The following is a 20,936-nucleotide window of genomic DNA, read 5'->3' as shown; positions in this document are numbered from 1 at the left end:
CTGTGCATTACAACCTAACCTTGGAGAGTACTCAAGTGGAGCAATAAGGATTTAGCTCCTCACACAGGGTGAAGGTAGATGACAATCTAGGTCTCAGGCAAGTGACCTAGATAGCTTTCTAAGGAGGAAAGCATTAACATCATGAATAGCAGCTTGTCAGTCCCATTTAAATTTAAGAAGGAAATAAGTTAGAGAAAACTGATATAAAGATCCATTCTGTAGACAGATTCAGGCTTTGATACAGAGTAGGTGCAGACCTACTGGCAGTTCATTCTATATAGAAAACTGAGGCATCTGAATAAGAATTAAGGCTTTTTTTGCCCCCTTCCGGGAATAAACATTTGTTAGATCACAGTTAACTATCCAGATGCCCATTTTCTATTTTTGAAAGTCTAGTTCAAACACTATTCATTAAAATCAAGCCTTTCAAAAGTGAAAGAAGAAACAGAAAACAGACTAGACATAGTAGACTGCTACTCTCATTTTAGAACACTAGTAAAACTGAAGCTTCCAGCATTCCAGTTTGAGGTCACCCCAGATAAGCAAGTAGAAAATATTTATTATTATTCTACTGAAACAGTAAACTGCCTTATTTTTGAGCATTCATATTTACCTTTCCTAAAAAAGCCATGGCATGCGAGTTGCCAGCATTTGCTGCTTGATTGAAGTACTCAAATGCACGCTGCACAGAGGAAAACAAGTATTTTTGTCACCTTGACATCTGAGAACCTTCTCTTGCAAAACATGGCACAAGTGCAATTATCAAGACTCATCAATTCCATCTTATTTAATGAAGCTCCCTATATAAAATCTCAACACTGAGCAGCAATACCACTCAGTGCATCCCAAAAGGCAGAGAAACAAAAACTACTAAACAAAAACTACTAAACACAAGCTGTACAGGTCAATCTTATTTTGTTACTGCATATCCAAATCCTGTTTGGAAGACAGGAAGTTCTAGAAGTTCCTATTTCAGTTTTACATAGAACTTGGGTATACACATCCTGACTACTAAATAAATTCTTTAAACCCTCATATATGAGTCATGTTAAGGCACTTTAAGGTGGTTATATCATTACTGGTCACTTTCAGAGTCTGAAATAATCCTCAGGGCAGCACACTCAGCTCTCTAGTTTTTCAGTATATATTTTAAGAGGTTAGTTATCTTCCATGAGCAATAGCTGGGCTAGCTTATGCGAGCAGAAGTTTCATTTTCTAAACTGATCTATTAACTGCAGTATTTTAAAGTCATACCACTTTGGCTACTGAAGTGCACTACTCTTGAAATTCACTGCGCTAGAATATCATTACTAATGTGTACACAGTCCATGGTGAAGATCCTACTACATACACAGAAACTCAGCCAGTTTCAGATAACACTTTGTGGAAAAATTCATTTTTTTTTACTTCCTCATTTCTAAAATTGGTCTTCAGCTAATTGTATTAAACACAAAATTAAATTTCACTGAAGACATTCAATACTTTATGGTACTTCAGAGTTCTGTTTTACTGTGGTATTAGCTATGCTTTTTCTGTCCCCCTGTACAATTGTAATACACATTGGAGATGCACAGAAATGCTACCTGATGATTTTGCTCTACTCCTCTTCCTCCATGCAAGTGCAATTGTCCAAGACCAACCTAAAAATTAAGTGCACAATACAAATAAATCACTTTTCCTTCGGAAATTGTCTTTCTTAGAAACTCAGATTACACAGGCAAGGACAGATACAAAGATGCTAAAGTCTGATCTGCTTCAATAACTACAGTACAGTCCTATTTCCTCCATGTTACGCTAAGATGAAGTGGAAAATTATCCTAGAGTGTCAAAAAGTGACTGTCCTAGATGTTCATTTCAATTCTACCAAATTCTTAATTGTAGCTGAACAAGTTAAATTGCAACAGTTAGCCTGCAGTGTCCTCTCCTCTGTTATATGTAGAAAAGGTCTTGCTGGCACCATGCAGAAATCATGCAAAAGAAACAGAGGTTCCCTCGCAAGGCCAGTTCTTTTGATCAAGACTTCCTCCACACCATCTAAAACTATCCTTAAACTAGTCTCATTAGTTACTAGTGAACTCCAATATAATCTTCTCTAATATATGGAAGTGGTAATATTTTGGATTTATTTTTCCACAGAAGTTTGCTTTTCTCTGTATTAAACACACTAAAATATAAGCCTCTTCACATAAAAATTAGTCAGGAAATGTCAGTCAACCTGACTGCTGAGAAATACAGAGAGATACAAGAGCTTTAGCTTTCTAAAGCTCTTCATATAATTCCCCTAAACCCTTGCAAACCATAAAACGAACTTAAGTTTTACCTGAGCTTGTACATCTCCTTTCTCTGCTACAAACTGGTAATACTGAATCAAGTCTTCTTCCAGCATTCCACTAGCCATTCCTGGATTTTCTACTTCATCTGCTAAGCGAATTCGCTGAACCACTGTTCCACCAGTCAATGAAATGTCACTAGCAACTAGAAAACACATCAGCAAAAATTTTAGGCAGCTTTTCTCAGTACAAATACTATACTGCAACTTTGGGTAACCATTAGAGATCCAGTTTTTTACAGAGAACAAATTACTGACACACTGTAAAAGAATTCATTTCTATAAAATAGAGTTAAAAAGCCTTATGATTCAGAACCAAACTGATAACTTAGAACAAAGAACTATACTTTTACATTTCTAATGCTGACAAGAGAAGACTTGCTAGGTATTTCTATGTCATTCAAAAATATTAATCTAGTAAAAAGTGCTTTTACCATGATTAGCTACAAGTCGATAGTGAGTGAGAGCAGATTCACAGCTTTGAAGGACTCCAATCCCAGCCCAGTAACGGTAACCCTAATAAAAAGAAAAAAAAAAAGACACTTATTCAACAACTTACCTACTAGGCTACAAATATTTTGAGCATTACTTGAGCAAGCTTTGTCAAGCCAACAGGCTAAAAGAAGGTCATGAGACCATTCCAGAAGCATTAAAAGCAACTGACTGATACCATTCAAAAGGTTAAGTGTATCCAATAAACAGCAGGTACTGATTAAGGACAAACTTAAAGGTGAAAACCTAAAGGCCTCTCTACTTAAATACACTGTTTTGCCTTAAATCTCAACATCACTTGAAACAACATCTTCTGCAAAGATCTTTGGCTTTCACTGTTTTTATCAGATTACAACAACCAAAGCATATGTTACTTTGCTTTAAGCAAAAAGGGACATATACTTGATTCTTTTAATTCCACGGCACTATACAGCTTTATAGCAGATTTTTCCTTAAATTAGAGAGGAATAATAGGAAACGCATGCATATGAAAACTTAACTTGGAAATTTTACTTACCAAGATCATATGGGCTATCAGGTTTCCTCCTAAAGCTCCAAAAGTGTAGTAGACCAGGGCCTTAATAAATAAAAATATTGCTGGTTATATAACATCCAACTCCAAGATAAAATGAGATCAATACTGAAGATTTTTTTTTTTTAATGTTACCTTAGCTTGACTAGAATTGACTCCTAGGCCAGATGCATATAGAAATCCAAGGGCCTAGAAAGAAAATGAAGTTAGTCAGCAAATCCTTCAATAATTTCAGGATTTTGTATTCCTGGAATACATATGTATGAAGAAGTTATACAACAATTCAAAGCTGCAAAGGCTAAGCCACGCTCTACCTTCACACTGATAATTCCTCTGTCCAGGTCCTTCCCTCCCTATTTTAGAATATCAAATTCCTAAGTTGTTCAGCTGTTTAAGAAGCCATCACAAACTTGTCCTAGCAGAATTCAACCTAGCCTAAGGGAAAGGTTGAAATGACTATAACCATGCATAACAGCTGTAGATACAACAGCAGTTACAGTAACAAGAACCAGCTACATTTTTCCAAACTATTTTTCTTTACATTTACATAGGTACTGCTCTATCTACTGTAACACCTTTTACAGCTGTGTGACTCAACAGAAATACTAGTAGTAAAGATACAGTGTATGTGAAAATGGCTATACTATACAATGTACTAAGACTTCTAAGGCAATTCTCTAAGCATAGAGAAACACTTAATGAAAATGGTATTGAATTCTAGACTGATAAAAGTCAAGATCATTACTGCAATCAAGTCTCTAGACAAAAGCACTCACTTCCTAAGGTAAACCAATGCTCTACACTAAATAGGGTGTAAGGATTTTAAAGACAAAGAATCAAAGGAAAGTAGTCAACTCCTGAAGATGCTGATGCATCAGCTGATGAAACAGAGCAGTAAGTATAAGCTTATAAGCTATAACACTAATGCATTCACATTGACAATAGCCAGTTTTTACAGCATAATGAACAATAATCACAGAATCATTTCAGTTTAAAGGGGCCCCTTAAAATCACCTAGAGCAACTCTTTTGCAATAAACAGGAATATCTACAGTTAGATCAGGTGGCTCCTGGTGGCAAACTGAGCAAGGTGTTTTACAACATGTTTTCAGACACTTAAAAGCAGCACCCTGTCTACCTTTTTTTTTTTCCTCAACTTGACGATATGATATTGTTTTTCATCTTATTCTAGATGAAAGAAACCCATTTAAAACAAGCAGAGAATCATAGAATTGCCAAGATTGGAAGAGACCTACAAGATCATCCAGTCCAACCATCCACCTATCACCAATGCTTCTCTCTAAACAATGTTCCTCAACACAATGTCTTAACGTTCCTTAAATACCTCCAGGGTTGGTGATTCCACACCTCCCTGGGCAGCCAATTCCACTCCTGACCACTCTTTCAAAGAAGTAGTATTTCCTAGCATCCAGCCTGAGTCTCCCCTGGTGCAACTGGAAGCCATTCCCTCTAGTCCTATCACTAATTACAAGAGTGAAGAAGCTGACCACCAGCTCACTACAACCTCCCTTCAGGTCATTATAGAGAGCAATAAGGTCTCCCTAGAGCCTCCTCTTCTCTAGACTGAGCAATCCCAGCTCGCTCAGCTGCTCCTCATAAGGTCTGTGCTCCAGACTCCTCGCCAGCTTTGTTACCCTACTCTGGACATTCTGATGTCTTCCTTGCAGTGAGGGGCCCAAAACTGAACACAGTACTTGAGGTATGGCCTCACCAGTGCTGAGTACAGGGGGACAATTACTTCCCTGCTCCTGCTGGCAACACTATTTCTGAAACAAGCCAGGATGCCATTGGCCTTCACAACCACATGGGCACATTGCTAGCTCATGTTCAGTGGAGCATCAATCAATACCCCCAGGTCTGTTTCCTCTATGCAGTCTTAGAGCCACTCCGCCTCAAGCTTGTAGCATTGCCTGGGGTTGTTGTTGTCAAAATGCAGGACCCAGCACTTGGTCTTGTTGAATTTCATCCCACTGGCTTCAGCTCAGCGATCCAGCCTGTCCAGATCGCTCTTGTAGGGTCTTGCTACCCCCAGGCAGATCAACACTTCCTGCCAACTTGGTGTCATCTGCAAACTTACTGAGGGTGCACTCAGCACCCTCAACCAGGTCATCAATGAAGATATTGAAGAGGACAGTCTCTAGTACTGACCCCTGGGGAACAACACTTCTTACCAGCTGGCTGCTGAATTTAACTCCATTCACCACCACTCTCTGGGCTCAGACCTCCAGCCAGCTCCTTACCCAGCCAAGACTGTACCTGTCTCTTCTGCAGGAAAATATGTGGGAGACAGTGTCAAAGGCCTTGCTGAAAGCTAGGTAAACCACATCAACAGCCTTTCCCTCATCCACCAGATGGGTCACTAAATCATAGGAAGGAGATCAGGTTGGTCAAACAGGACATGCCCTTCATGAACCCATGCTGGCTAGGTCTGATCCCCCAGTTGTCCCACACATGCTGCATAATCTTCCTCATGAAAATCTGTTCCATAATCTTCTCTGGCACCATTGTAGTACAATCTATAAATAATTTATAAGTCTATAGAAGCTTTTGTAGAATTTAAGAACATAAATACCATTTGTCCTTTAGGAGAACCTTCTTCTGTTAGTTTTTCAAATAGCTCTTTAGATGACTGTATGTTCTGCTTCAGGTAATCCCCAAACAACAATGCATAAGACACTTTCTCCATCGCCTTGGTATGATTCATGTCAGCTGCCTTCAGAAGATATTGATATGCTCTTAAAAGAAAACAATTTTAGTCACCTTAAAGCAAAACATTCATAAACCTATAAAGTAGGTAAAAATGTTTTATATGAACAATTTTAAGTAATGTTCTGGATACCTGCAAGGACATTCCTCTAACAAACTCACAGAATATAACAAATTAAAAGAAGAATGAAAACCGATTTGGAGTCTTTGATTTGATGAGTACAAAATTATTCACATGAAAACACTAAATATTTGGTCCAAGACAACTGCCCACATGACTAGTTTTGTGATGAAGCAGTCACGCTAACTATGACAAAGTTCTCTGGAAACTCGTATTTCTATTCCAGCTTCAGAACCTACAGAATCCACCTAAGAAATTTCATAGCAATTTCAAGAACAGCAACTTCAAACAGCATAACCCAGTACAAAACATGTTTCAGCTCGATTTGTCACAAACTTCCAATAACGTGCCAAGATTTTCCTTTGCTTCTCTTGTTTTCTATTCTGAGACTTGCTTTTATTTGCTCTTTTCTTCCTTTAACAAATAGCTGAGGCACACCTGGTTCCTCATAAGTTTTATCTTCTAAGAAAGTGTAATACATTCAAGAGAGCTAAGGTTGTTTTAAAATTCTGATACTATTTAATAATAACATGCTAACAGATACTAGTTTTCTTCATCTTTGCTAAGGTGTGATTGGACAACCTCCAGCCGTGGTTCAGCTTCCCGAGGTAGGAATATGCTGCCTTATCTCCGTCAAGAAATGTAACGTAATCATGCTCAGGTAATAATCAGTACCCTGAAGTCACCACTTTCTGATGAAGTTGTTAAAATGAGAATCAGGCAGTTCTAAAATAAATTGGCTATTATTATAGTAAACTGACAACTACTCCACCATGAATTGGTTATACTGCAGGGTATAAAGTAAAAATATCAAAACCAGAACATTTCTTTTTTTTTTTTTTTGTTCCTTCTACAAATATTACCCTTCTATCTCACAAAAATTCAATTATTAGAGCTTTAATAATTTGAGAATAAGATTAATATTTCCCTGCGGTATGAAAACAGCAGAAAGCAAGAACAAAAACACAGCAGGACAAGAAACACTCTTCTCCACTAACCTAATATTTGAAATTGAAAAAAGACCATACGATAAGAAACATTTGAAAAAGGATCTAGTAACAGTGACATATCAACTACTTGTATCACACTCCAATCTCCTTTCAGGCAGGTCTCACATTCAGACTTAGCTAAAAAAACTGCAGCACCACCTTGTGTTAAGTCAACATTTTGAAGACAACAACCCTTCAGAAATTGATAGATTTTTTGTGATTTTAGAGGAAATAATTTATAAATTTATTTTTCTACGTGCACTCAAATTATTATTTACTTTCAGTACAATCACTGCCTAATTTGTTGCTAAGTCCCAGTAAGCAGGAAAGTGCCAGGATGTCTCATTTATGTTAGTTCATTGTAAAGCCAGACTGACCAGCTACATAGTCGTTATCTTGTGGGGATGGAAGATGCAGACTTACTCTTTCTTCTGAGCCTTTTTACTGCTTTCATTAAGGATTTTCATTCCAGTCTGATAAATATCCTCAGCTTCTTGCATCTGTCTCCTCTTATTGGACTGCTCTTCAGCTTTTAAAAGCAAAAGAAATAACCAAAAACGTTAAGATCTCCAATTACATATCTTAAGATTGTTCTATCAAAATCCCTACTTGTTTTAAGGGTAAATACACCTGGAAATGTGTTTCTGAAGATCGATAAGCAACCCGAAGTGATTACAAAATACTGGGTAAAGGAGGTGGCAAGCATTTTCATAGGTAACTTCTTATGTTATCTTTCTAATATGAATTTGCTGTTGAAAGCATTTTCATAGGTAACTTCTTATGTTATCTTTCTAATATGAATTTGCTGTTGAAAGTATTTCTTTCATTGCTCTAAAGCAAGCTGTGCATGGAAGAAAGGTTACTCCTTCAGGAGTATGTTTTCCAGAAAAAACTTGCCTGTATACAAGAAAATCAGCAAGTATACCATATATTGTCAAACATCTATACATCTACAGCCACAGAAAACGAGTTTTATAGGTTCCCCCACCACAAGATTTCCTAAAAGCTTTAAAAATTGCATTTCCACTATCATTTGCCCCTTACCCCCTCAGTATTTCCCATCATAAGAACTTTGCCTCTCATTTCTTACATGAGATGGCCATTAATACACAAACAGGAGTTCTAGACCTTGTAGTAAGCGGTATAAGGAGGTATGAAAACACAATTACAAAAGCATTCTCTGAACGAAAATAAAGACACCAGCTTGCTTACTTTCACAGAAGCCCCACTTTTGATCTTTCTTGTAATCATAGGTTGTTGCACACCAGAGCCTGCCATCTTCCCTCCCATCTGCAGTACATTCTGCATACTCCTTCTCCATAAACAAAAAGGGGAAGTGGCAAGGTTCACCATCTGCAGTGCCTCCAATAGCTGTCAAAACTGAAAACATACATCCAGAAATAACTTTAATTTATAGAATAAATAGAAGCAGCTGTCTATCATATGTAGGAATGCTCTCCTATGTTGGTATTAACTTCTGTGAAGTTAAAATTGCATTTAATCGTATTTTCAACCAAAGATTCTAACTTTTGAATGCCTGTAAAATCAGTTACTTCCCTAAATAACATTTCAAAAATATTAATCTTATTTTCAATTATGAACTGGAACTGTAAGTATCCTACAAATACATTTAGAATACATTTAGAATATACAACTTAAAGAAAGACTTCTATGAGTGCACTTTCTTAGTGAATACTTTGAAAACATTTTCTCACTTCACCAGTTTAGCTGCATTCCAAATTACTTTTGGAAGCATTATTTTTCATGCCCTCACTACACTAGCAAAGGTTAGCAATTCCACTACTGCAGTATTTTTAAGTAATGTCAACACTCTTTGAAGACTATGATCTATCTTCATTTTTTGAAAACAAAATTATTTCAGCCAGCCTTTTATGAAGTTCTGTTTCAGTATGCTGAAGTTCAGCAGTTGGCTTCAGTTTCATTTGAAGACATCTGCAAAGACCTGCAACTGATAATGCCAATTATACTGTCTTTTCAAGGTAAAGTTTCTACTACTGTGGCTGTACAGAAAGTTAGTTTGTGTTTTTTTTCCCCCCTCTCTAGAGACTACACTTGCGAGGCCAAGAGATCACACCAATTCATTTTTGTTTATAGGAAAGATCCCCAGAAACAGATCACTTGCTCAAATTGCTCTTCCTAATTTGATTCCTTGGTAGATGTCCCCACACACAAGGAAAAGTGTTACCAGACATGCATTGTGTATCTTGATGTAATTAGTTTTGAACCATTTGTTAGATACCTGTCAGCTATTGCATAATGCACAACTCATGCTAAGAGCTCATAACAGATAGGACTTCACTATAAACAAACTCCAGGTCCACGAAATTAATACAAGAACTTGGAACTTACGAGGTTTAGTACTTTGTGTCCTGTAATGAAAGCAATAGGACCTAAACTATTTAAACTCTCTCTTCATAAGAGAGAAGTGAGTACTGAAGTTATGAAATTATTCCACTGTGGTCACCTCCCCTGCCTTTTTTAATTCTACACTCAACCATTATGTAGTTTTCTGCTACACTACACAAACACTAACTTCTAAAGTAACTCAGTAGTGCTATTACAGGATAAAACACCAGTTATTTTTATCATGTATTTAGGGAATGATAAATATAAACTAAGGTAAGAAATTAATACATAGAATATTTTTTTTGTCTAACTGTGCACACCAGTAGGTATTTATTCAGATCAAAAAAGGTGAAATACATGTTTTATGTTGTTTTTATTTATTTTTATGTTATACTCTAATACCAGATGAAATCCAAATACAGATTTATAAAAAGCATTATAAGGTATTTCAAATAAATTGCATTGTTATAAGAATCCTACAAATTGGAAAGGAAATGTGGAAGGAATTGACAGCTCCTTATAAACTGACTGTTGCAGTTGGAGGAAAACTGATGATGAAGGTCTGTACTAACAAATCACACGAGAGGATGATAAATGACCAAAAAAATGCTACTTTTTTCCTCTGCAAAGACTGGAAAAGAACAGATAAACTTCTTTCTCAAAAGAAAACCCTTAGCAGTAATAATCCAGGACTCTAAAGATTAAATTTTTCTCTGCTCAGTAACCTGCAAAATACATGTGGAAAGTTCAAAAATATTTACTCACGCACCATAATCACTGTGCATATGAGTAAAACTATATTTAGAAAAGCTTTAATGTCTCTTAATGCAGTCCTGTCCCTCACAGCTCGTTCAAGAGATGTAACGTATCTGAGGCAGATTCCTGTGTCAAGCAAAAGTCTTGCCAGTGAAGCACTATGAAATGCGGAATGCTCTCCTGTAACAGTCTTTCCTCCCAGAATACAGGCATTTTTTCTTCAGAATTGTGTTATGTATACGAATAGTAATCCTTCTATCACACCACTGATTTATTTCATAACAAGTTCAAAAGGGCCACACAGGATGTGTAAACTTGCAGTTTTTAAACCACATTCAGTAATTCAACATGGATAGTTAAAAACCTCAGATGCAAGCAGAATTCAAGGTAAGCCATCTAGTCACAGTTGTGTAGGACATCTTATTTTGAAAGAGACTGATGGTGCCACAAAACTTTTTAGTAGATTTTAATATACTTTTCCTTACTACACGACATCTTTCAACAGCACTATTTAATCCCAATAGTGATTTCTTTTTTTCCTACAAACTATATACTAGCTCTGCATTAAGAAGGAAGGTATATTAGAAAACACAGAAAGTTAGTATACTGATAGAGACCCTATTCATTATTCTTGTTTTCTTTTAGTATTCAAACCAGGAGCTGAGAAAATAGACACTAAATATTACCATGTAGCTACTTTTTTATTTTTTTAGCAAAATTGAACATTTAATTTTTAATGGACGAGTGAAAAGGAAAATTCTTAGCTATAAAAAGACTACACAACTGTGCCACATAGGTATCATTCACTACTAAAATGCAAGTAAAAAATAATCAAACTCATTATTGTCAGTAAAAATAATGAAAATCCCCCAAAAACTAGAATTTCCTGAGCAATTTAGGCACATGAACACAAGGCTTAATTTGTATTTGAAAATTTACTGAAGTTTACATGCAATTTAAGTGTTACCTAAGGCACCTGTAGGAAGCTTGTTTTTATATTGTGGTTGGTTCCTTCTTTGTCAACCTATTCTCCAGACTCATAGTCAGCATACTGTGTGTTACTGATGTAATTTTACAATACTGTGTGTGTATAGTAAGTGTACTTGAGTCCTATACGAAGAATTTTAGTGCTTTATTGATTTGACAGTAAAAGCTCTTCAAAAAGATGGTAGCAATAAGACTTATGGAAAACTTAAATGAATCTAAAAACACACTAAAACTTCAAATCGTATATTTGAAAGCTTCTTGTAAACAAAAGGGCAATAATTACCATTAAATTCTGGAAAAGTAAGGATGCTTGTTAGCTGATAAGATTAAAAAAATGACTATTTGTGTTTATTTACATTCCAAAGTTATGCAGAAAGTGTTTTATCTTGCCACTGTTTAGAACTTTGCAAGCAGTTACCTGGACTCTGTATTTCCTCATCTTCCAAATCCTTATTTAATAGGTCAGACACGTCCAGAGAGTTCAGCTCTCCCAGAGAATTCTCTTTTACTTCCTCTTGACTGTGAAAACTTTCTCCATCCTCAGGCTGAGAGTCCGACTTCCCTGATTCAAGGAAGATCTGACCTGCTACCACCCGAGTTCCTGTAGAACGATCTTTTACTTGGTCCTCTGCAGGTAAAGCCTGAAAGAAAGCAGACATTTAATTCAGAAGACTAGAAACCAAAGAACAGAAGTTGGGGAACAAAAGAGAAAAAGATTACATTTAAAAGATACGGTGTCGTGTTTTTTATCTAGGTTCCAATTAGTATACTACATTTAAAAAGTAGCTAACCTTATCAGCTCTCACTGACTCCCTCTTAGTTCCATGAAAAGAACACTTTTCAAGTGATATGGAACACTAATTCTTTTATCACACAGAAGTAGATAATGAAACAGAGAGCCACAGAACTTTTGAAAACAAGAACTGAATCATAGTTCTGAATTTCAGACCTTGTTCTCACACAAGGAAAAAAAAACAAAAAATGACTAGGAACTTCTCACCTCTGACTCCAGTGGTTCATCTTGATTTCCTTCTTCATCTATAAGAGAGGTTAAAAGTCATTATAAATATTTTCCATAACATTTTATTTTTGAAGAACAGCTAAAGATTTTTTTGGGGATTGTAGTATTTTACCACTGTTGTGAAATACTCTAGTGTATAAAGTTGAATAATGCAAGTAATACACTTCAAAGTAGACCATGTCAAGTCTTGTCAGAAGGAATTGAAAGTCTCACATATTATATTTAAATTATACCAATACAACTATATTAGAAAAGCTACAGGATTTATTATTATTGTAACTAAAATTAATCCTCTATGTCAACACGCAGTCTGAAATCTTCCAGTTCAGCTAAGCTGCTGAACAGAAAGTGAAAATAACTTGTGTAACCAAAGGATTTTAATCACCATATCAGTTTTAGGATAAACAGTTTCAGTATTAACTTGAAAGGGATATCAGCACCATCTCACCGATAATCAAACATTACTTTGGACAGAAGAGTGACAATTCATTTTGCCTGATCAGCATATTGAAACTTCATGTAGATGTTTATCTTCAGAACTGTAAGAAATGACTTTAGCTTTAAAATATTGTCTAAGAGCTGTAAGCCTTGTTTAACTGTCATCTTCCTCACCTGAATGGGCTATTATAGGCTAACTGGTTAGAAAGATAGGAAAGAGAAGCAGAAGGTAAGAAAGGTCATCAGGCAGAGATCCACTAAAAATCAAAAGAAATGGAGGTGAAAACAAGGGAGCAGATCATCTGAAAAATTTGTTATGACAGTTTTAGCACTGCTTTGCAGAGCTGTGTAGCTGATTCAAATGGCTACTCACTGTACTTCAGACATCTTTATTTGCACTACCACTCACCTTAATCAAAAGCCTCACATTATTACAGCTGAAATGCGACTGTTTCAGTTAGCAGCATTTGACACCGCACCATTTAGGTGAAATGAAAGATAATGCTACAGGTTTCCATCTCTCCAGTGCAGAATTCAAATCAAAATAAAAAGCTTAAAATCTAAACAAGCAACTCATCAAACATGCCACTAACTCCTACCACACTTAAGAATTCCACACCACTCCCTAAGATTTCGGGGTTTATAACGCTATCTGAGTGCAACCAACACAAGCTAGAGCTCATTAAATGTTTGCTCTTCTTCCCTGAAAGTAAATCACCCTGTTTCATTTCTATTGCATCACTAAAATTTGCTCTGAAGGAGCCAGCTTTGTTATTGAAAACCTGCACTTGAACAATTGGTTCCAAGATTGGTTTAAAGCAGAAAGTCTACTTTAACTGTTTGAGGCTCTCGGTCAAGCAGATGAGGTTGCAGAAATTAGTGATAACATGACTAGAGATAACTTAGATAAAAGTTCTTTCCAGAGGACTCCTGACTAACATGCATGCACTATTCACTGAAGTGTCTACTTCTAAAAAACACTTGAGTAAACTTCTGAAAGTATTGGTGGAAGGTCACAGTTTAACCTAAGAACAGCTCATTAGTCAAGGGTCAACTCCTGAATAAAGTCACAGACGATATGTTTGTGCACCTGCTTCAGAGATTAAAGCTGATAGTTTCATTTGGTTTTCCATGCACAAATCCTAAATAAAAAGTAATAGACTTTTTTTCTTTTTTATATTGAGCCTGCTTTCAAGGGTGCCGAACACTTGAAACAACTTCTGGGGAAAAAAGGAAAATTAATCCTACCATTTTTAAAACAAATGAAAAACAACTAAGAAGAACAGAAGGAAAGAGTAGACAAAAATAATTGCAGCTGGTGAAATCCACAACAAGCTTCATACAAAGCCTGCAGTACTACAGATGCAGCTGGGCGTTCTCACACCCAGACAGGACTCCAGGATGCTTCATACAGCTCAACACTTGCTTCAATTATCTATCACTTCATATATAATTAAGATCAGCTTTAAATACATGTGTGTATTTTTCTTCAAGTATTAAAAACTTGTGTTTGGTTAGCTTATTTAAATACAGAAGTACTCCAGCTGTTGTGCTAGATCAATTTTGTGAGAATTACCATTTTCAGGATAGTAGAATGGAGAGAGGGGTAGAAATAGTAGGAAACATGCAATGCAGTTCAGATAAGAACATCATTAGGTTGAAGAAGCCCAGCAGTTCCAACATTTTGCTGTATTAAAGAACAAATTAAACATAAAGCTAAAGAGTTGCTGCTACAAGAAAACAAATGTTATTTGTTTTAACTTTAGAATGCTTACTCACCTTTGGGAAATAAATCAAAAATCAGTAATTGGAAGCTATAGGCAATCTCCCAAAGTTTTGACAAATATCCTACCTCATCACTAATAGTTGGTTCCCTCACAATTTTTGCTTCACTTTTCAAGTTTCAAACAATCAAAACAAGATAGCATTTACTTAGTCTTTTTCATTTCCTTCATTTCTGTTTTGTGTATATAATGTATTAACAGAGTAGGACATGTATATCTAATTTAAGCATTGAATGTGGATATCCTTTTTAATATGCACAATCAAAAGAAGTTTAATGACCTCTGTTCTGTATTTTTACTTCTTTCAACATACTTCTTGTGCCAGTGACTAGTTAGATGATGAAACAGAATGCAAGCCCTGTTTATCCCAATTTTGTAGGAACAAAGGAAACCTTAAGATAAAACTACCCACAACTGCTCCTTATCAAATTTGGACCTGTAGGAGCACATCCAGAGAAGGGCCACAGGAATGATTCAAGGGATTTAGACTGGGCATAAGAATTTTATTTATTTATTTTAATGTAATTTTTTTTTTTAATAAAAAAGGTAGTTAAGCACAGGAACAGGATGCCCAGAGAGGTGGTATATGCTCCACCCTTGGAGATATTCAAAATCAGACTGGACAGGGGACTCCTAGCTACCTGATCTAGCTGTAGGTGCCTCCAGGGTACCTAGATATCCCTGGGGGAGCTGTACTAGATGACCTTTAAAGTTCCCTTCCAACTAAAAAAGCTCTGTATTTCTATACAAAATTTTCAGCTGTTGAATTCAGAAAATAAATGGCCACCAGAACCTGTTCAGCATACATGCTATTCCTATTGCATGAACCTCAAAAAACTTCAATGAATTAAGCAAAATCCTTAAGCAGCATCTATTCAGCAAGACTAGTTTTGAATTATCCCTTCAAATTATTTAAGTGAATTGTTCCCAGTTAGAGTCTTTGTTGTGCCCTCATTCTAGGGCAAGTACAAGATTAATATATAGGTCAACTCTCACAGTGAATACAAATATCTTTTCCAGAATCCTCACAATTGCTGCTAGCTGATCATAGCCCCTCTGTAGAAATTGAGGCTCTCAGTAAGGCTACAAGCTTAGGAATGTCTTCCAGTTAGGCAAACAAACAAACAAAAAAACAAACAAACAAGAGGGTCAGGGAAAGCATTAAACTGACTTATATGAGAAAAAATACAAATATATACCTGTACTCATCTGTCCCAACAGTTAGTAAAACAATGCCAGTCCAAAAAAAAGCTCTGCCTATCACTAATGCTAGCCAAAAAAGTAACAGGATAGCCAGAACAAGAATTGTTCCCTATCTTCAGGCAAAGAAAAGGAATTTCTTTAATCCTGTGAGCAAGGGAAAATATCTAGAATCAAGTAATATCCTTAGACAGAAAGAAGTAAGTTTATTTTCCCCCCAATCACTCTTAATGAAGCAAAAGCAGCAGAAGGCCACAGCTGCTACAAGCAGCTGCAGCATATCACCACCTTCCATTGGAAAGGAAGCAACTACCATTCTTAGCTGCTCTTGCCCATGCCCCATTGAATCCTTAGTATTCTTCCCCTAAACCCAACCTCAAATTTCTTCATTATTAAAGATGTAATATTAAGACAGATTAAGTAGCACCCCTTTCTCTAGCTGAGTTTTCTTGCAAGAAATCTTCAGGAAATTGCTTTAAGCAGATTATGAGTACAGTCTGGATTTAAATACATGGCTACACAACATGTGAACACAATAGGAAGACGTAACAGATTCTACTAGATGAAGACTTACTGTTAATGTAGGAAAGCAAAACACCTGTTAAGTGATGACGACTTCCTCTTCCTTCTTTTTTCTGAAGTAGGAGCAAGCCAGATTTTTTTTTCTGTTATACTCTAATTTCATTTTCTAACTAATTCAGGATATAAATGAAAATTTTTGTCATGTTATATAATTTAAGTTTGGCAACAGCATCTAAACTGTCAGGCACTGTACCACGTTTTGTCTTGGGCCTACTAGATATACATATTAGTCCAACTGACTCTAAATACACAGTTTTTGAGGTTGATTTGCGCTATGAGAACCTCGTATTCACAAACTATATAGAGCTATAGGGTGGTGGAAAAGCAGTCTAGTCAAAAGACCTACATTCTGCATGCTACCACAGTGGTGCCATTAAACAGCCCCTAATTTTGACAGAACTTTCACATTAGATGAACCATCTCTTCTGTACGTGGATTATCTCATCTCAACTTTATCTTTTATATCAATGAGATCACAGCATTCAGACTGTCTTGGTACATCCCCTCTCTGGCTAAAACTATATATAACTATATATATAACGATATATATAACTATGCTTTACATTCAGTCTGAACTCTAACAACGGAACTGAAGTCTAAGGTCCTACAATACTTACCAAAATAAATCCCAGACTAATTAACTTATCTCTAGAGAAATGGTAAAAGTTAACTTTCTTGAGATATTAGTTCAAAAGTACACCCTCAGTAGCACTGGATAAAGCTGTACATTCAAGGAGCTCTCACAGACTTTGAGGACTCTATCAATAAAGGCACTGCACGTTTGTTCTGTGCTCCTTCGGTGCAAAGAGAGTGGAAGGCAGGAACCCGGGAAGGGAAGGACGGCAGGAACCCGGGAAGGGAAGGATGACAACAAACACAAGACACACAAACCCAAGCAGCGTCACAGCAGAAACAGCAGAAGGTGACGCAGTGCAGGCCCCAGAAGCACTGTGTATGTATCTGTGAAAGAAAGTCCACCTGGTAACACCAACATCACCACTGACAGCGTACTGGCTAAGAAGCCATCATGAGGAGAGAAAAGAGTTGTGTATTAAATTGAAACACACCAAGCTGCATACAACAGGCTCCTGCTGCGCTCCTAGAACGAACCAAAACGCGTGAGGCACTAACCCTTCAGCCCTCAAAGGACCCCAGGGGAGCAGTCAGGCCGCTGAAGGCCTGCCCCAACCCGGCCCAACCCCACGGCCAACTAGCGGCCAGGAGCCCGGTCCCCACACCACCTTACCGAGGCTGAAGCAGCCCCCACGTTACCCACCGAGAGCTCCCGGCTCCCCCAAACCTCAGAGCCCGCCCGGCAGCCCCAACACGCCCCCCTGGGTACGATGCCGCGCAGGGCCCGGCGGAGCGCAACGCGGAGAGGCAGCAGCCCCACACTCACCCGCTGCCTCCATCCCAGCGGCCCTCAACACCGCAACGCACAGCAGCAGCAGCAGAACCAGGCACGCCCGCCGCCCCATCCCGCCGGCCTCCGCTGCGCCGCCGCCGGACCCCGAGCCCGGCTCTTTAGCCCCGCCCACCACTCCGTCTCCACCAATCGGCTCTCAGCGCTGACGAGCGACGGCTGAAAGGTGAACGCGGCGCACGCAAGCCGCCCGGAAACGACTTTCCCCTCTACATGGCCCACAGCGATTGGCCGGAGAAGGCGTTGACGGGCTGTCACGCCCTCCCCCTAGCCAATGGGATTGCAGTAGGAAATAATGGTTGAGCCGCGCCCGGCCGCGCGAGAGCGCCCCGCCCAAGTGCCGCCTTCGATTGGTCACGGCCCCGCTCCTACAAGGACCACAGTGCCTCGCAGCGGGCGCTTCGCGTCGTCACTAGCAGGGGTGCCCCGCTGGGGCGGGGACTACATTACCCACAGTGCCCCGCGAGGAGCGAGTGTTGGGGGAGCGCGTGCCGCTCCACAGCTGGTGCTGGCGCTCAGCAGCCATCAGCGTGCGCGAAACCAAGCCGTGCCGCAACCACAGATTGCTGCTATTGTATTACACGAGCTTTCACGAGGGCGCTCCGTGCCTTTTAGTGACTCCCGATCTCAGTCCCGTTACGCTCACGGATCACCACTGTCGCTCGCGAGCGCGCTCTCAGCAGCAAAAGCATCCCGGCTGCCCCGCCCTGTAGCGCCCCGCCCGGGCAGGCAGAGGAGCGCGAGTGCGCGCACGTGGCGGGAACCGCCTGTGAGGGTACAGGTGTGCGGGTTCGGAGCCGCAGAGCTTGGGAGTGGTGGCTGTGCTCACAGGCGTGCAATGGTACACGCCTGAGGGGGCCTTGGATAGGCGAAGTCTTCTGAGTTCACTTCTGAGTTCACTTCACTTCTGAGTTATACTGCACTTCATGACGCGTGCGTGGGGTTCGTGGCAGTGGAAGAGTGAGGGAAGAAATATGTTGAGGTAAGAAGGGCATTGACCTGGGCGTGCTGCTGGATCACATTCAACCAGCTACTGAGTAGCATCTGCAGGTCCTTTTTTTGCTAGGCAACTTTGTAGCTATCCTGCATAGGATTATTCTGTCCCAAATGCAGCACCAGGTGCTTAACTTGGTTCAGTGCCATTCAATCGGGTGTGCACCATTTATCTAGGTTGTCCAGATCCCTTCGGGGCTTCTCATCTTTGTTATTGTCTTAGTTAATACCTACTCATTAATGTTCGTGCTTTTATTTGCTTTATTGTTTTTCTTGTTGCTTGTTATTTCTGTTACGCTAAGTAACACTTAATTTTTATTAACCAGGAACTCTTACACTCATTGTACTCTTAGAATGAGAAAGATAGTGTTGTATGATTAAGATTCTGGAATCATACTTTTTTGGTGTGTGTGTGTGTTGATTCTAGTTTTAACTCTGCTACTGAGTTACTGTTATCAGTTGCTTCTTTTCCTACTGGTTATTTTCTCAGGGGACGAGCTCCACTTAGCTTCGGAGGAATTTCCTATAGGTTTTAATGATGAAAACTGATTATTACATTCTTATCAGGGCTGTAACGTTACAGACCCAGGGGCATGAGTTATTTGTATGGATTTCTTACGTCTCTGAATAGTGCCAAGAGCCGCATCCCTACACCTAGCATAGCAACCTTCCAGGAATGCAGATGGTGTGCTTCCACTAAAAATAATTGCTTTACAAAGCCAACCCAATTGACGTTGTGCTCATGGTCCCGCCTTTAGATGACAATGCACAACAAACACAGTACAATGAACACCTGCTTGCTCTAAAGAGACTGGAAGTATTGTGACATCAGGCCAATCTTTGTCAGGTTTGGTGAAAGCATAGTATTTCTACTTTTAAAAGTGTTTTAATTTTTGAAGAAATGAGGCAATATAGTACTAATTTACTAAACAAAATAAGAAAACAACTTTTTTTTCGTTTTTAGAAGAAAAGAGTGTTGTGGTTAAGAATCTGTAACTGAAAATAACAGTTGTTTCTGTACTTCTGTGTGAATTCAATATATTAAAGTATCTTTTAAATGACTTTTAGATGACTTAAAACTTGTGCAGATGTTGGGGGAAAGGAAAAATTTCGAATTAAGTAATTTATTGCAGCAACATATCCAACTTCCTATTAAAACTCTGCAGCATAAAAATATTATATATGTTGTGCTTTCCTGTACATGAATACAACAGAATCTGTTGTATTAATGGCCATCTCTAGAGTAACCTGAATTACTTTAAGAAGAGCTCAAAGATACTGAAATCGATCAAGATAAAGGTAGGAGAAGATCATTAATGTGGCATGGGGATGGGTCCTAGGGGCAAGAGGAACATGGACTTTGTTTTCCTTTCCAGCTTGAGTGTCCCATGCTTGAAACTTTCTGTGCTGACTACAGGCTCAGGACCAAAGGTGGAGCTCTGATTAGACGGTGAGAAAGCAAAGGTGTACTCAGGGTATTTATTATGGAAATAGTGTTGTCTATTATCTGTGGAAATATCCCCAGATATAGGGAAAAGATAAAACCAGATGAAGAGAAGTGCGTATTTGAGAATGTTGTTTGGTTTTATTGGCTATCCCTTAGGATTTTGTGAATTCATGAGTGTCTAGTTTGTGTTTACAGAAGTATTCCAGCAGTGCTCTCATTTGACATTTTCATTGTTAGTTTGTAAATATGATTCTTTATTGTTCAGTGTTCTTTACTTAGAAAAATGGAGTCATTCAGTTGGAAGAACATAAAGGAATCACAGGGTTTAAACTATCAATTATAAATAATCCTAGCACTTACACAGGGTGTAATTTATTCAGAAAAATGCTGCAAGTAAGGAACATAGTTGGAGGACGTGTTGTTTTTTTCTGAGGTTGTTTGGGGATGAGAAATGATCAAGCCTGATCAGCTGTATGTATTTAGAAATGCATGTAGAACTAACTTGCCAGCATTTAAAATAGTGAAAGATTTGACAGAGTTAAGAAATCAATATTCAGATTAAATGTCAGCCCACTCAAGGTTATATAAAGTACATCAGCAGAGAACTAAGTTAAGCTGTAAAAGTGAAACTTGGAGGAGGTTAGGACTGAGGTATGTGAGTTGGGCTACATTTCTTGGAATGGAGTGGCAGTGCATATTTTGTTAAGTAATACTGGGAAGGGTTTTGAAGACAAACATCCCCATTGCAG

General features: G+C 38.4%; 1 protein-coding gene across 3 annotated transcripts in view; it reads right to left on the bottom strand.

The window, feature by feature from the left end:
• The window catches only part of SEL1L (SEL1L adaptor subunit of SYVN1 ubiquitin ligase), a 28,409-nt gene extending 10,556 nt beyond the window's left edge, over nt 1-17,853 (bottom strand). For all 3 annotated transcript variants that reach the window (XR_010623134.1, XM_065752021.1, XM_065752032.1), the window contains exons 1-12: nt 17,724-17,853; nt 12,300-12,337; nt 11,718-11,940; nt 8,402-8,569; nt 7,613-7,718; nt 5,946-6,108; nt 3,489-3,542; nt 3,339-3,398; nt 2,764-2,845; nt 2,321-2,475; nt 1,584-1,640; nt 614-682 (exon numbers count right to left, since the gene is read on the bottom strand). Coding sequence is in view for 2 of the 3 variants with exons in the window: in XM_065752021.1 (XP_065608093.1) it covers nt 614-682; nt 1,584-1,640; nt 2,321-2,475; nt 2,764-2,845; nt 3,339-3,398; nt 3,489-3,542; nt 5,946-6,108; nt 7,613-7,718; nt 8,402-8,569; nt 11,718-11,940; nt 12,300-12,337; nt 17,724-17,802 (1,254 nt within the window). In the remaining variant the exon portion in view is untranslated. The remainder of the gene's footprint in view (nt 1-613; nt 683-1,583; nt 1,641-2,320; nt 2,476-2,763; nt 2,846-3,338; nt 3,399-3,488; nt 3,543-5,945; nt 6,109-7,612; nt 7,719-8,401; nt 8,570-11,717; nt 11,941-12,299; nt 12,338-17,723) is intronic.
• Nucleotides 17,854-20,936: the final 3,083 nt, after the last annotated feature.

The sequence above is a fragment of the Cyrtonyx montezumae genome, unplaced genomic scaffold, assembly GCF_038088225.1.
Source record: "Cyrtonyx montezumae isolate F1298 unplaced genomic scaffold, pur_monq_1.0 scaffold_10, whole genome shotgun sequence".
Lineage (NCBI taxonomy): Eukaryota > Metazoa > Chordata > Aves > Galliformes > Odontophoridae > Cyrtonyx > Cyrtonyx montezumae.
Note: the sequence above shows the minus strand (reverse complement) of the source record. Positions and strands in the feature narration are given on the sequence as shown.